This window comes from Nycticebus coucang, chromosome 16 (assembly GCF_027406575.1).
Source record: "Nycticebus coucang isolate mNycCou1 chromosome 16, mNycCou1.pri, whole genome shotgun sequence".
Taxonomy (NCBI): domain Eukaryota; kingdom Metazoa; phylum Chordata; class Mammalia; order Primates; family Lorisidae; genus Nycticebus; species Nycticebus coucang.
In genome coordinates, this window is record NC_069795.1 from 12,802,260 (window position 1) to 12,816,328 (window position 14,069).

At 34.8% G+C, this 14,069-nt stretch overlaps 1 protein-coding gene across 13 annotated transcripts in view; it reads left to right on the top strand.

Annotated features, from left to right (window-relative positions):
* The window catches only part of SYNJ1 (synaptojanin 1), a 92,745-nt gene that overhangs the window by 75,349 nt on the left and 3,327 nt on the right, over positions 1-14,069 (top strand). For 3 of the 13 annotated variants that reach the window (XM_053564836.1, XM_053564837.1, XM_053564839.1), the window contains 8 exons: positions 136-345; positions 472-615; positions 1,210-1,248; positions 2,959-3,006; positions 4,396-4,434; positions 4,572-4,642; positions 6,257-6,365; positions 6,620-6,840. In XM_053564836.1, the coding sequence (XP_053420811.1) occupies positions 136-345; positions 472-615; positions 1,210-1,248; positions 2,959-3,006; positions 4,396-4,434; positions 4,572-4,642; positions 6,257-6,365; positions 6,620-6,840 (881 nt within the window). Of the gene's footprint in view, positions 1-135; positions 346-471; positions 616-1,209; positions 1,249-2,958; positions 3,007-4,395; positions 4,435-4,571; positions 4,643-6,256; positions 6,366-6,619; positions 6,841-11,467; positions 11,495-14,069 lie in introns of those variants that run through there. The other 10 variants (XM_053564843.1, XM_053564846.1, XM_053564847.1 and 7 more) reach the window with 7 other exon arrangements.

The following is a 14,069-nucleotide window of genomic DNA, read 5'->3' on the forward strand; positions in this document are numbered from 1 at the left end:
CTGAGGCACTCCACCCAGGGTGACAAAGTAAGACTCCTGTCTTTAAAAAAAAAAAAAAAACAAAAACCTAAGGTGAAAAACACTTCCTAAGCAAGTTAAAATGGTGGTATCTTTGATAATCTTGCTTTTCCATAGGTGATGTTGATGACTACAGTGCAGAAGTGGAGGAACTTCTTCCTCAGCATCTCCAGCCATCTTCAAGTTCTGGCCTTGGCACTTCCCCAGGCTCCTCACCCCGGACTAGTCCCTGCCAGTCACCTACTGTGCCAGAGGTTCCTGTACCTTCTTTTCCTGTCAGACCAAGCCGAGCACCATCAAGGACTCCTGGGCCTCCAAGTGCACAGAGTGTGTTAAATTGCACATGAACTTTATGGCAACCGTGAATATATATACATACACACATGTATATAGTACCATCCCTTTCTGCCAGCAGCCACTTGGTATCTGATCTTACCTAATGTTCTGTTTTAGGTTCTCCTGTTGACATTCAACCAGCACCCCCACCGCAGCAGAAAGATCCGCTCCAGCCCCTGGAGCCCAAGAGGCCACCACCTCCCCGCCCAGTGGCTCCTCCCACCCGTCCCGCTCCCCCACAGAGGCCTCCTCCACCTTCAGGTGACAGACCATTTTAGTTTCATTTCCGCTAGATTTAAAATTCTCCCCCATTCTCTTTTAAAACATTGTGTGTGTTTTGCAGTCTCTAGCTTCTACATTTTGTTTTTCTCTCATTTTTGCTACTTCTCAACTTTTTTCCAAAGACCGTGATATGTGTGACAGACCAGGTAGACTGTTTGCCCAGTAGATTTACCTAACATGTTTTCGTAGCTGCCTTCTCAACCAGTGTACCAGAGATGGTTGTGTTTTTCTTGTTAATTTACTGTAGCTAGGCATATAAACTGTTCTTAGGTAAAACTAGGTTTAATTTTTTTCAAAATCCTCATTTCTGGATTTATAGCATAAAATCATTAAAATGTACTGGTTTCTGTAAAATGTATAATAGTTGTATGTATTTGTTTAAATATTCTTTAGTGTTTTAATTAGTATAGTCTATACATTGAATAATAGCTTTCTTATAGTACCTACATACTAATATGTAATTCCTACATAATATTTGACATTATAAATACTATAGTAAATCTTTGACTTGAATTTCAATTCTCTATTTACTGTCATTTCCTTTCTGCTGCATATTTTCTTATGAACTATAAGGGGCTAGGAGTCCTGCACCTGCTAGAAAAGAATTTGGAGGTAATACATTTTTTATTATGTATGAGTCTTGCTTCATTAATGTTTTGGAGTTTGATCCCTACAACTGAAAGACATTTAGGGTTTGTTTGATAAAATTCAAAATGAATGACATTTGTACCCCAAATTAAAAATAGCTCCAAACTTCTGTTACTTTCTGTTACATTAAAGATTTGAGCTTAGTTTTATTTGCAAATAGAACTAATGAGGGCTTCCATATCCCAGGCAAATATAGTTGTACCACTCATAAGGTCTGATATACATTTTTTGATAAATGTAGTCAATTTGGTTACAAAGATTTAATCCTCAAAAGTCATAACAAATTTCAAAAGGGATTCAGGTGAATACAGAGCATTTCCCAAGATTAGTGATTTATATTAGTGAATTATATTTAGTACCTTCCTTTTCTAGTGGAAAATCTTGCAGATTAGCAAAGTTTCCTAGGAATACAATTTAGTTATAATAATCATCTGGAATATCTTTCTTTGCATTTATCATAACTTGTCATAAAACTTCATGCTTCATCTGTTATATAAAAACTATGATTTTCTTTTTTCAATAAGGAAACTTATTTACAACAGATTACTTTTTGTTTGCAGTGTAATTTGTTTGACTGCTTGACTTACATGAAAAGAGAGCTTTTACATGAAAACACAGAGCTTAGTTGGAGTTACACTTCTGACAGTTTATTTAATCCTGTTCTCAAAGGATAAGGTAGACTTTTGCAGTTTCTCAGAAGAGCTTTTTATAAATCCATTTTTAATATTACTAAGGCCCTCTGTACACGTATAGGTCTATTTCTATTCTAACTGACACTGCTTACCAATTCAGGTTTTATACGGACTGACATCGCCTGTGTATAGATTTTAATGACTTTGTGCTTACAAGGATAGCTAAATTATTTCAGCATTACAGCTTTTGCAGAATACTGCTAGGTGATAACTTTTTCATTGACTTACAGAAAACATAGTTTCCCATTTCAAATTCCTGCTTTCATTTGTATTTTCATGATAATTTCTATTTTCTGTTTTAATTTGGAAAATAACCTGTAGAAAATTAATTTTAAAATGAATTTATATGGAGTTATATCTTATTAGCAGCCCAGTGACTTGCTTAGAAATCTGTTTTGATTTTAAAAATTGATTCTCTTCATAATTCTTTCATAGGTATTTTATTTTATCCTTTAACCAATAATTCCTTTAAGACAGTAAGCTTAAATCATCATAGTACTTTTCATTTTATTTTATTTTTCATCATAATATTTTTAGAGTTTTTTTTAAATAATGCATCAGAAACTAACTTCTAGAAACTATTGTCTCATAAAAATTTAAAATGAAATAGAAACTTCATTGATGAATTTTTCCTTCTGATTATCAGATACTAGAGTTTTTATTTGCTCTAGGTATAAGGACTAGATGATTAGAAAGCAAAGGTCTTCATTAAATATATTTTAAAATTCCCACCTGCTAGTAATTTGTTTTCTGGAAGAAGGCAAATGTATCCTGTTTTTACTCTTGTGTTTGGGGGAAGAGAAGACTCAGGTTTGGGCTAGGCATCTAAAGTGAATTTCATATTGATATCTTAGAAGAAATTTAAAACAATAAAAGAACCTTCCCCAAAAGTAAGTTTAATGCAGAAATTATTATGTATGCCTGCCTTTCTTTTGTGCCTGTGCCCTGCACCATATATAGCTTCTGTTCTTTCTCTAAAAAGGTATGGGAGCCCCTCCCAGTCCTGGGGTGGCTAGGAGAGAGATGGAAGGTAACCAGACATGTGCATTCTAGAAACAGTTCCCTCATTTTATTTCTCAGTGTCAGCCCTCCCCCGTGTTTAAAGACATTCTGTAGTAAGTCTTTTCTTAATCCAGCTATAAACTTCTCCTCCCCTCCTTATGTATATCTTGTATTTTTTGTCTTTTCATTCTATGTTGTATATAGTTTTTAATGATATCCATGTAATTTTCTTGAGATTCTTATATGTTGTTTGTACTGTTTCATGTCTTTTATACATACTTAGGTTGTGAAATAACCATTGAAGAGGAATGCCTTAAATTCTTTTCAGAATAAGTCATATTTTAGAAATGTACTAATCTGAAGTTTCAAAAATTAGTAATTATAACCAATCCCTATTAATTCAGATTCAAGAATGCATACTTTTGTAGATGATTTCAAACGGGGGTGTCCACCCTGTGGTTGCAGGCTGCATATAGATTATTTGAGGCTTATTTTACTCACCTGTGGTGTTAGATATTGTGAAGAATATGTGCAGACCTTTTCTTTTGTGCTCAGCATTCATTAGTGTTTGTGTAATGTGTGGCCGAAGACAACTCTTATTCTTCCAGTGTGCCACAGAAAAGAAAAAAGGTTGGACATCTCTGAACATAGCTGTTTTTATGTATACGGGTACTGTTTAAAAAAACATTAAGATGAGAGGCCATTTTTTAAGGTTATAGTTATTAAAGGGCCAATGCATTTCATGAAACAATTACACTGAAATTTCTTTCCAAAAGGAAAATCTAAGATACTCCCTTGATAGTAATTCCTACTTCTTTTGGCCCCAAAACTGATTTATTTCAATTTCTCAAAGTCTTCCATAAGGCATGTATTTGGTAATTAGATTTTCATAGGATTTTTTTTGTTATTGTTATCAGAATCCAAAGGCTTTCATCATCGATAACTTTATCCACAATGATAGCCACAACGTGAAGCCCTAAAGCAGAGTTGTTAGGAGCCTCTTGTGTAACGGTCGTAAATGCAGTCATCACTCAGGAACCAATTGTTTGCCAAGCTCTGAGGAGCAGCAAAGCCTTGTCTTGTGACCATTTGTAAGGCTGAGAGCATGTTTTCAAGGTTCCTGAGAGAGAGCGAGTGCGGGCTCTGTAGGGAATAGTACCTTAAAAGTGGCCCCATACATGAGGTATCAAACTAAGGGCTATACTTGTCTCCTATAAAGGACTCTCTAAGTACTCTGATTTTTCTCTCTTCTGGAGTATTTCATTCAGTACTGATAACACCCTTCATCATGATCCAAAGCAAAGCACTTTTTTTTGTTACCATATGTATGGTAATGAAGCAGAACAGCCAGTTGATGTTATATAATACTGCTTTAGTGTTTACTTATGACTAATTTTTTTTTCCTTCCTGCTTCAAGCACCCAAAAGCCCTGGAACAACACGGAAAGATAACATAGGTAAAAAGACTTAAATGTAGCCTACTTTACCCTGAAAAGTGGACCATGAAACACTTGGAATATAAGTACATGGTTTCTTGATTGTTTTTACTTTTTTTTTTTAAACTTAAATATATGATGTGATGTCTTTTTTCTAGGACGCATTCAGCCTTCACCTCAAGCAGGACTTGCAGGCCCGGGACCTGCTGGATATAGTGCCTCCAGACCAGTAAGTAAGATCCAGCCTGAGAGCCAAGGGGTCTTGGTTCTAGGTCCCAATTTGCTATTGGCCAGTTTTGTTACCTTAGAAAAATCATATGACCCTTCAAGGCCTCAATTTTGTTAACTCTGACAGAATTGCACTTGGATCTCTAAGGTACTTTTCAACTCTGATATTATTATTTTTTTATTATTACTTACCACTATATGGTACAATAAGCCAGGTTACACTGTAACTCTGATATTATTTTAACATACTCTTTGAAAATAACTAAACACACTTCATCGTTTGGATAAAAATGATACAATTAATTATGGTCATGAAATAAATGTCTTAGAGTCAATGTATGAGAAATGATGTATTTGGGCACCTTGTTATCGTACTATCTTGAGTAATTTAATGAGGATATAAAGTCATCCTTCAATAAGAAAGATTTTAACTAGATTTCAGAAAAAAAATTTCAATAGAGTCAGTATACTAAAACTGGTTCTAAAAGTATTAAAAATAGAGTAGGTGGTGTTGCAGGGCTTTTCCCTACCTTATGAATCTATGGTTTTTATATGTTTATCATATATTCTCTTATAATATTTTCATTATTTACCCAAATGAAAATTTTCTCTGGACTATAACAGGTAACCAAAAAGAGAGAGAAAGAGGAATTGATGATTTAGGCTAATCCAGTTGAGCCTAGAAGTACTGAGAGGCCGATAGCTGAAGAGTGAGGAACTGGGAGCTACTGCTATACTTAAGAAACTAATTCTGATAAAGATAGAGATCTTTATTTGTCTTTTCTGTTGTAGATGTCTGCTTAACGATCTTAACATCGTTTTCTATATGTTAATATTACTTTCCAAATTAAAATGGCTGTAGAATTTATCTACAGATATCTATTACCCATTCCCCTTTTTTCAATAAAGGGAAAATTGCCATTCACTGTCTCCACTATCACATTTCCCACAAGAACTTTATTCTGTAAGGATAGGAAAGGGAAGTAAGGATTTTTGTGAGGTTAAAAATATACAGGTAGACATAAAGTTCGTGCTCAATTTAAATTGCACACGAACTTTATGTACACCCTGTATATTAACATTTACTTAAAGTAAGTATTAAACTGAGACAAGAGGATCATTTCAGCCTAAAAGTTGGAGATTGCTGTGAGCTATGATATTATGGCACTCTACCTAGGGTGACAGCTTGAGACTCTGTCTCAAAAAAAAAAATCATTAGTCTCTTCCATGAAGGCAACATGGCAGCTAGTCAGACATGAGTTTGGATTCTGCCTCATTTTTTAACTATATGGCCTTGGATAAGTTGTATCTATTTCTTCATCTTAATTTAGGGCTAATAAAATAATACCTACTTCTGAGGGATTAATGAATGAATTTCAAGGCGATGAAATGAAAATGCCTCCCAATGCTTAAGTAACATAGTGCCTGGCGCACAGTGAACAGTCGAAAATAAAAAAGGTTTAAAACTTACCACTATATGGCTATAAGGAAAGAACAGTTACAATGACAAGATAATACTGGAAAAGAGTAAATGAAATGAAAAGCAGGTATTTTCATAGGATCTTACCTGTTGAAAATAAACAAATGTCTCAAGTGTTACGTTTCCTGTCTGTAGACAATTCCACCCCGTGCCGGAGTTATCAGTGCCCCCCAGAGCCATGCTCGGGCAGCTGCTGGAAGACTGACTCCTGAAAGCCAAAGCAAGCCCACAGAAGCAGCCAAAAGTAGGCACTGTATTAGAAATACTGCGCCAATTTTATTCTCCATTTTTTCCTTTATTTCTTTTCCCTTTCCCTTCTGTCATCTCCTGCTTTCCACAATATACTCAAATGGGGCTATCCTTCTGTCCTTTATTCCACAAGAAACTTGTCTATTTTAGGGGAGAAAAACAACTAAAATGTTTTCCTAACATTACACTAAAGAGAAAACACCTTTTTCTAGAATACGCCCAACATCTGACAATTATTGTTTTTTTTAGGCTCAGCTTTCCTTCCTGAACCACTGAAACCCCAGGCTGCAGTTCCTCCTCAGTCTTCTCTGCCCTCACCTGCTCAAAGGTTGCAGGAGCCACTTGTCCCTGTGACAGCACCTATGCCTCAATCTGCCCCCCAGCCAAATTTGGAAACCCCGCCACAACCACCACCTCGGAGCAGGTCATCCCATAGCTTGTCTTCAGAAGCTTCTCCATCACAGCTGCAAGTAAGTCTCACTATTACACAAAATACTCTATTTGATGCACATGGCATGGTCTTTAAATATACTGTGTTAATTATTGTTATAAGAAATATATGTGAGCTTTAATTTTATTTTTTCTTTTGATAGTATCAACAAGTGTCATTTGACATCTCAAACTAGTCACATAACAAATGCATGCTTTAGCTATTTGAGCGTTTGGGCTCCCTCCCCCCCCCAAAAAAACCTGTTGCTTAGATTAACAATTCTGAGAGAGTGATCCTAGACCAGGATTGTTCAGGTCATTTTCAAGTGGTTCCCAGGCCATTTTCTCATGTTAACATTAAAAGTTTGTGACTTTTTTAAAAATACATAATCTGTGTACAGTTAATAAATTAGGATGAACAGTAATAATTTATTTTCCTTATTGCTCACAGTAATAAGTTAGTTTTGGGTTTCACTTCCTAGAGAGAGGCAGATCAGATCATACCCTGAACCACTGAAATTCTGATTAATTTCCAATAAACAGAATAATCCTAGTTCCTCTTGATGCAGGCAGTGGTACTTTTCTGCATTGGAGCTGGTACTAGGGTTCCTTATGTATTTCAAACAGTTGTAGTCGTTTCCGGGTCAGTTTAAATCTCAACCTGTAAATTGCAACCCCTTTGTAACAATGAAAATACATCCTGCAGATTAGATATTTACATTACGATTCATAACAGTAGCAAAATTACAGTTATGAAGTAGCAATGAAAATAATTTTATGGTTGGGAGTCACCACGACATGAGGAACTGTATTAAAGGGTCGTGGCATTAGTAGGCATTAGGAAGGTTGAGAACCACTAGTTTAAATGGTTTGGACGTGTAATAGTAGGCTCATTCACCAAAGTAAAAATCATTAAAATAAAGTCATCCCATTAGTGTCTCACAGAAAACAGTGCCTTTGCCTTGGTGTGTTGAAATCGTAGTCACACAGGCTCTTGTTATCTTAAATTGGAAAGACTTCTGATATATACAGACTTATTTTAATACAAGAAGAATCGTGTAAATTAAATTGTTACATTTTTATTTGTGTGCTTGTTTTACTTAGTTTTGTTATATACGTTTCAGTAAAATTGTTAAAATTTATATTTAGTAACAGTTTTTGTTGTCTACCCATATACATGAATAAAGTCCTAACTTGAAAATGCCATCAAGGCCAAAAACATGTTTGAAGTTTTAAGTCTCCTTTAAACTTGGTAAAGATCTAAAATATGGAAATACTGTATATTGGCAATATCCCTTAAGCATACTTAATAAGAAATAGTTTGCATTTACTTTTACAGATATATGAGTATGTCCAGCTGGTTGGCAGAAGTTAAGAGTAACTTTGTTTCCTAGGTGGTGAAAACAGATATTAAAGTAAATATTACTTTTAATACAATCTGAATTTTGTTAGCAGTTAGCAAATATTAGATTATCAAATTTGTAAAAGTTGAAGGATATATAATAAAGAAAAATAAATTGTTCATCTTACAGTTGATTAATACCAAAAAGTATTCTATATTTTTTCAGTTCAAAAAATTGTGGATGCTGAAGATAATTAATAGTGGTAGAATTTTTTTAAGAATAAATGTCCACTATTCTTTGCTCTCTGCCAACCCACTTTTAGTGAGTCACAAATTTTTCTTCTCATTTTCTTGTAATGTGTACTATTTTATTTTTTAAAATGTAATTGGAGGGCAAAAAACTTTCAAACTCAAAGCCACTTTGAGCTTTCTGTTACTGTTTTAGGGCCTCTATTTTATAGTAAGATATGCCCTAATTCTTAAAACTTTATAATGGTTTAAGCTATATCAATATGTAGTACTGTGAAAAACTTTAGGAAGAACAAGCTGTCAAGGTAGCAGTTATTATAAAGTCTCCATAGGTTAGAATACACACAGTACTATATATGAATATGCCAGTGACTGCCAAACAGCATTTTCTGAGATGATTTTCAATTGTTTTGATCTCTGTTTTTTTATTGACATGAATATAGTGACTTGGTGACCAAAAGCACAGGCTCTGTGTGTGACCTGGTAGATTGTGTTCCTAAATCTTGTTATAGTTCATCAGAAAGACAAAAGTGTTTGTTTTAAATTCTAAAATTTATTTTTGCCTCAGTCATTGGTATCAAACTCCTCCAAAGTATATACACAGACAGACACATTTTCTTTTTTGGAGCAAAGAGGTCTTGTTTATGTGTGAAAGATCAAAATGGTTATAGTTTCCTCCAGGGATGCACAATCCTGGGGGCCACCAAGGAGGTGAGCAGGAAGCTTTTTACCTTTTTGTGCCTTTACACTTTTGAATCATAAGAATAATACCTATTCAAAAAATAATAATTTTTTTAATTCTCTGAAGTAGCAATAAGTTGAAAAATATGCTTTTAAAACCTGACAAGGATGAGATTTTTCAGTATGTGAAATTTTATATTTTGTTAATTACATTTAGTAATTTTACATTACTAGTTTTACATTTAGTAATTTTTATAACTCTTTATTAATACTGCCTCAAATCTACAAGGTATTTAAAAAATAAATGCATACATGATCCAGTTTTACTGTTCATTACTTAAGTATTCTTTAATTTTATAATTCTATATAGAAAAGATTGGGCGGCGCCTGTGGCTCAGTGAGTAGGGTGCCGGCTCCATATGCCAAGGGTGGCGGGTTCAAACCCAGCCCCGGCCAAACTGCAACAACAAAAAAAAAAAAAAAATAGCCGGGCGTTGTGGCAGGCCCCTGTAGTCCCCGCTGCTCAGGAGGCTGAGGCAAGAGAATCGCGTAAGCCCAAGAGTTAGAGGTTGCTGTGAGCTGTGTGACGCCACAGCACTCTTACCTGAGGGCGGTACAGTGAGACTCTGTCTCTACAAAAAAAAAAAAAAAAAAGAAAGAAAAAGAAAAGATTATTTTAATTTGAATGATTATATGACATGTCAGATATCCTTTACAAAGCATAAAAATGCCTGAATTATCGGTCTGACTTCCAGCATCTTAGTCATCTGGTTATCACTTAAGAACCAAAAGTGGGGAAGTCCAACAGGAAGTAAACTAACAGAACTCACTGCTATCCTATTGAAATGATAGTTGACAGTGAGGAAAAAGACCAGGTAGAAAAATCTAAGCATTCTAAATCCATTTACTGGAGGGTACAACAGTCTGTTCCTGATCTCTCATCTAACACCAGAGCTGATGAGCATTAAAACAGTGATCACTTAAATTCAAAGCAACTCTAGAGCGGAGTTACCAGCATATTTTTTCTCTGCCACACATTGAAAAAATAAGAGTTGTCTTGGGCCACTCATTAAATATACAAACACTAACACAATCTCATTATTTAAAAAAAAAAGGTCAATACGTACTTTTTGTGATATCTGACATCACAGAAAAGGAAAAAAAGTCCTCACAAAATCAGCATGGACACTTCTGCTCTAGAGTGCTTAATACGTTTAAGGATGTTATCTCTCTAAATTGCCAAAATTAGTTTTGTTATTTAAAAATAAGGTAAGCAAAGACCAGGCATTGTGGTGGGTGCCTATAGTCTCAGCTACTTGGGAGGCTGAGGCAAGAGAATCATTTGAATCTGAGAGTTTGAGGTTGCTGTGAGCTAAGAAGCCATAGCACTCTACTGAGGGTGACAAGTGAGACTCTGTCTCAAAAAAAAAAAAAAAAGGCAAGCTTTAGGACAGGAAGATTTGCCTCAAAACTGTTTCTCGTGAATGCTAGATTTTAAAAATACTGCTACATTATAGAAAGATTATTTGATATTTCAAAAACAAAAGTATGATCCAGCTTTACCTTGTATCTTCCAACTAATAAATTATGAGGTAAATTAATAATAGTGTCATCCTTCAAAAAATTTAAGTAATATTGAACAAGCCTGGATCCTAACAATTTTGTTAAAGTAAATACTAATTTGGTTGCACTTTGCAAAATGGTACCATTTGTACATTTTCTCTAATAATTACATTCATAGGCTATCCTAAGGCTGTGTCTTAGACTGTTGGGATGCCATATAAAATACAATAGACTGAGTGGCTTAAACAACAGAAGTTTATTATATTTTTTAACAATTCTGGACGCTAGAAGTCTCAATGCCAGCATGGTTGGGTTCTGGTGAGGGCTGTCTTCTTGGCTTGCTGACAGCTTCCTTCTCACTGCGTGCTCGTAGGGCCATTCCTCAGTGTGTGATTCTTCCCTGGTGTGTCTTCTCACTGCGGCCCCACCTGCATGACCTCAGCTGACCCTAATTACCTCCTGATGGCCCCACCTCCAGCTGCCATCACATTGGGGCTTAGGGCTTCAACATAGGAATTTTTGAGAAGGACACAAACATTGTCCATAAAAGGCTGCTTAAAATATTTTAGCGCTCCAAAAACCTATTTGGAATGTTAGTTTTGAAGTAACAAAACTTTGAACTGGTTAGTAATCAAACATAAAATTTAACTTTGGACCTTAATTCAACAAATTATCTTTTGCACTTAAGCTACAACCCGGAAATATTGCTGCTCTTGGATTCTTTATATAACAGAACTAAAAGTATTTTGTTGACTGAATTATTAGGGTTGCTGGTTGATCTTGGATTGTCCTCCTAACTCTTTCCTTTGATGTCTGTGTTTCCTTTCTCAAAGCAGGAGCAACCATCAGGGTAACAGGTATCTGATTATTTATCAGTCTTACATGTGCTTTTCATCTGTCTTAGCATATTAGATGTATGAACCTTCTAATACATACATCTAAAGTTTCACCCATTTTTAAAACCACCTATCCACATTAATAAATTCTATTATCATATCATAAAACCTGCCTTTTCTTTTCCTTAGTATTTTGGATATTAGGAACCATTTTAGTTCTTGCTAATGCTTTACCATATTTTGCTTCTTTTTTTATGAAAATTAACAAAACTAAAAAGTGTAACTTCAAGAAGGTAAGCTTTAGGTAATAGGAAAACCATAGGTAATTTGGCAAAACCATATTGGTTATTGGTTTTAATAATGGCATAATTACATAAACACAAAATTCAGGGGGTTTTTAGATTTCCTTTGGGAAATACCTTTACAAATAGTTTTAGTAGCAGGATTCCTTTGGGTAAGGAAGAATTATTGATAAGGAAAGATGAAAGTTAATATTATAACATGATTAAAGGTCCTTCCAACACCTTTCTCTGTAAAAATACCACCAACTTTAATGTTACCATCATAAATCCTGTAATATTTAGGTTACAAATTAATTCTAACATAATGAATGGTGATGTGGTTCTCATTGTAATTTCAAGTCTGATTGGGAAAAATGATTGTTTCTATCACGGTAACTTATTTTGAAAAACACTTTTTATTTATATATGAAAATAAAGATATTTAAATGTATAGCATTTACTTGGCAGACATCTACTATTACTATTCTAACCTATGCAGAGTATAAAATTCTCCTTATGTATATAACCTATTTCTTGTGAAATAGGGAGAAATAGGTCCCAGATCTGCCACGAGAGAAATAGGTCCCAGACCCAGTCAAATATTTCCATATGTATTAATCATAAATAATCCAAAGATTATTGATAATATGGAGTTAATTGCAATTTTTTTTGAAGACACATGGTCTCACCCAGGCAGGAGTGCAGTGACACAATCATAATTCTGTTTAGCCTTGAACTCTAGGCTTAGGTAATCATCCTGCCTCAACCTTCCAGATAGCTGGAACTGTAGGCACACTCTGGTGTGCTTAAATAATTTTTTTAGTTATTTTTGTGGAGATGGGCACACAGTGATCATCACGCTGATCTCAAACTCCTAAGATGATCCTCCTACCTTGGCCACAGGTGCTCCTCCTACCTTGGCCTCCCAAAGTGCTGGGATAATAGGCATGAGTCATCACACCTGGTCATTAATTATAATTTTACAATATCTGTATTTTCTTCAAGTGCATTTCATATATAGGTCTACTTATCTTTAATACATTTAGAATACATAGAATACAGTCTGTGACATGTTTACCTTTTAATGTTTTATACACATTTATATAAAATTCTTCACACTAAGTTTGAAGAAAAATACTTGTTCAATTATCAAGTATATTCTAGTATAATGGAATAAAATAGACACTTGAAAGCTATTCACTAATGAAGTTATCTATACCATTTCCTTTGACAAGAAATAGGGAACGGCCTTCCCTATTCTTAAGCACTAAGTTTGTGTTTCATAATATGCAATTACATTTTATTGGGACTATTTTTTCAAATATATTTTTACAGTTATTTTGCTTTAACAGTTATCTGAATTCATTTTGAGTAGTACTCCATTTTCAAAACATTGTGAGTTTTGAACTGAAATTCTTTCATCCTGTCCTAGCCAACGCTGAAGTTTGTATTCTTATTTTTGAAGTTGGCATAAGTGTCCAAGTCATTCACCCTAATTTTAAGAATTACATAGTTTTTTTTAAAAAAGATTCATAATAAGGCTTGGCGCCTGTGGCTCAAACGGCTAAGGCACCAGCCACATACACCTGAGTTGGCGGGTTTGAATCCAGCCCGGGGCCCGCGGAACAACAATGACGGTTGCAACCAAAAAATAGCCAGGCGTTGTGGCAGGCGCCTGTAGTCCCAGCTACTGGGGAGGTAGAGGCAGGAGAATCGCTTGAGCCCAAGAGTTGGAGGTTGCTGTGAGCTGTAATGCTACAGCACTCTACCTAGGGTGACAGCTTGAGGCTGTGTCTCAAAAAAAAAAAAAAATCATAATCAAATGAGCTCATTTGCTAGCGAGTCCAGGATCTTAGTTCTTTCCCCATCCAAACAGTTGGCTTTGCTTGTCCCACATCTGTGGTTCACTTCATTGAGCTTCTACAAGTTTTAAATAGTTGTTAACATTTGGTTATTAATAGCATGTATATTTTGGAACATTTTTCACAAGATGGGAAGGTCAGTTAAGAAAAGTTGCATTACTCAGAGTTTATTCTACAAAAGAGAACTTACATTATAAAGCAAAGAACCCTAGAAATTCATTTTTCCAATGAAAGGAAAAGGGAAAGATGCAGTCTTTGGTTTATGAATGCAAATATACCGATAAAATTAATTTGTTAATCTATAAAGTTGAATTTCCATAGTACCTTAATTTTATGTGAAAATATATTTAAAATGAAACCACATCAACATCATAGGTAGATGTTAGAAGTTCATTTATATAGATTTAGCATAAGTTCTAAATATGGGTTTCTTAAATTTATGTTAAAATATGATAG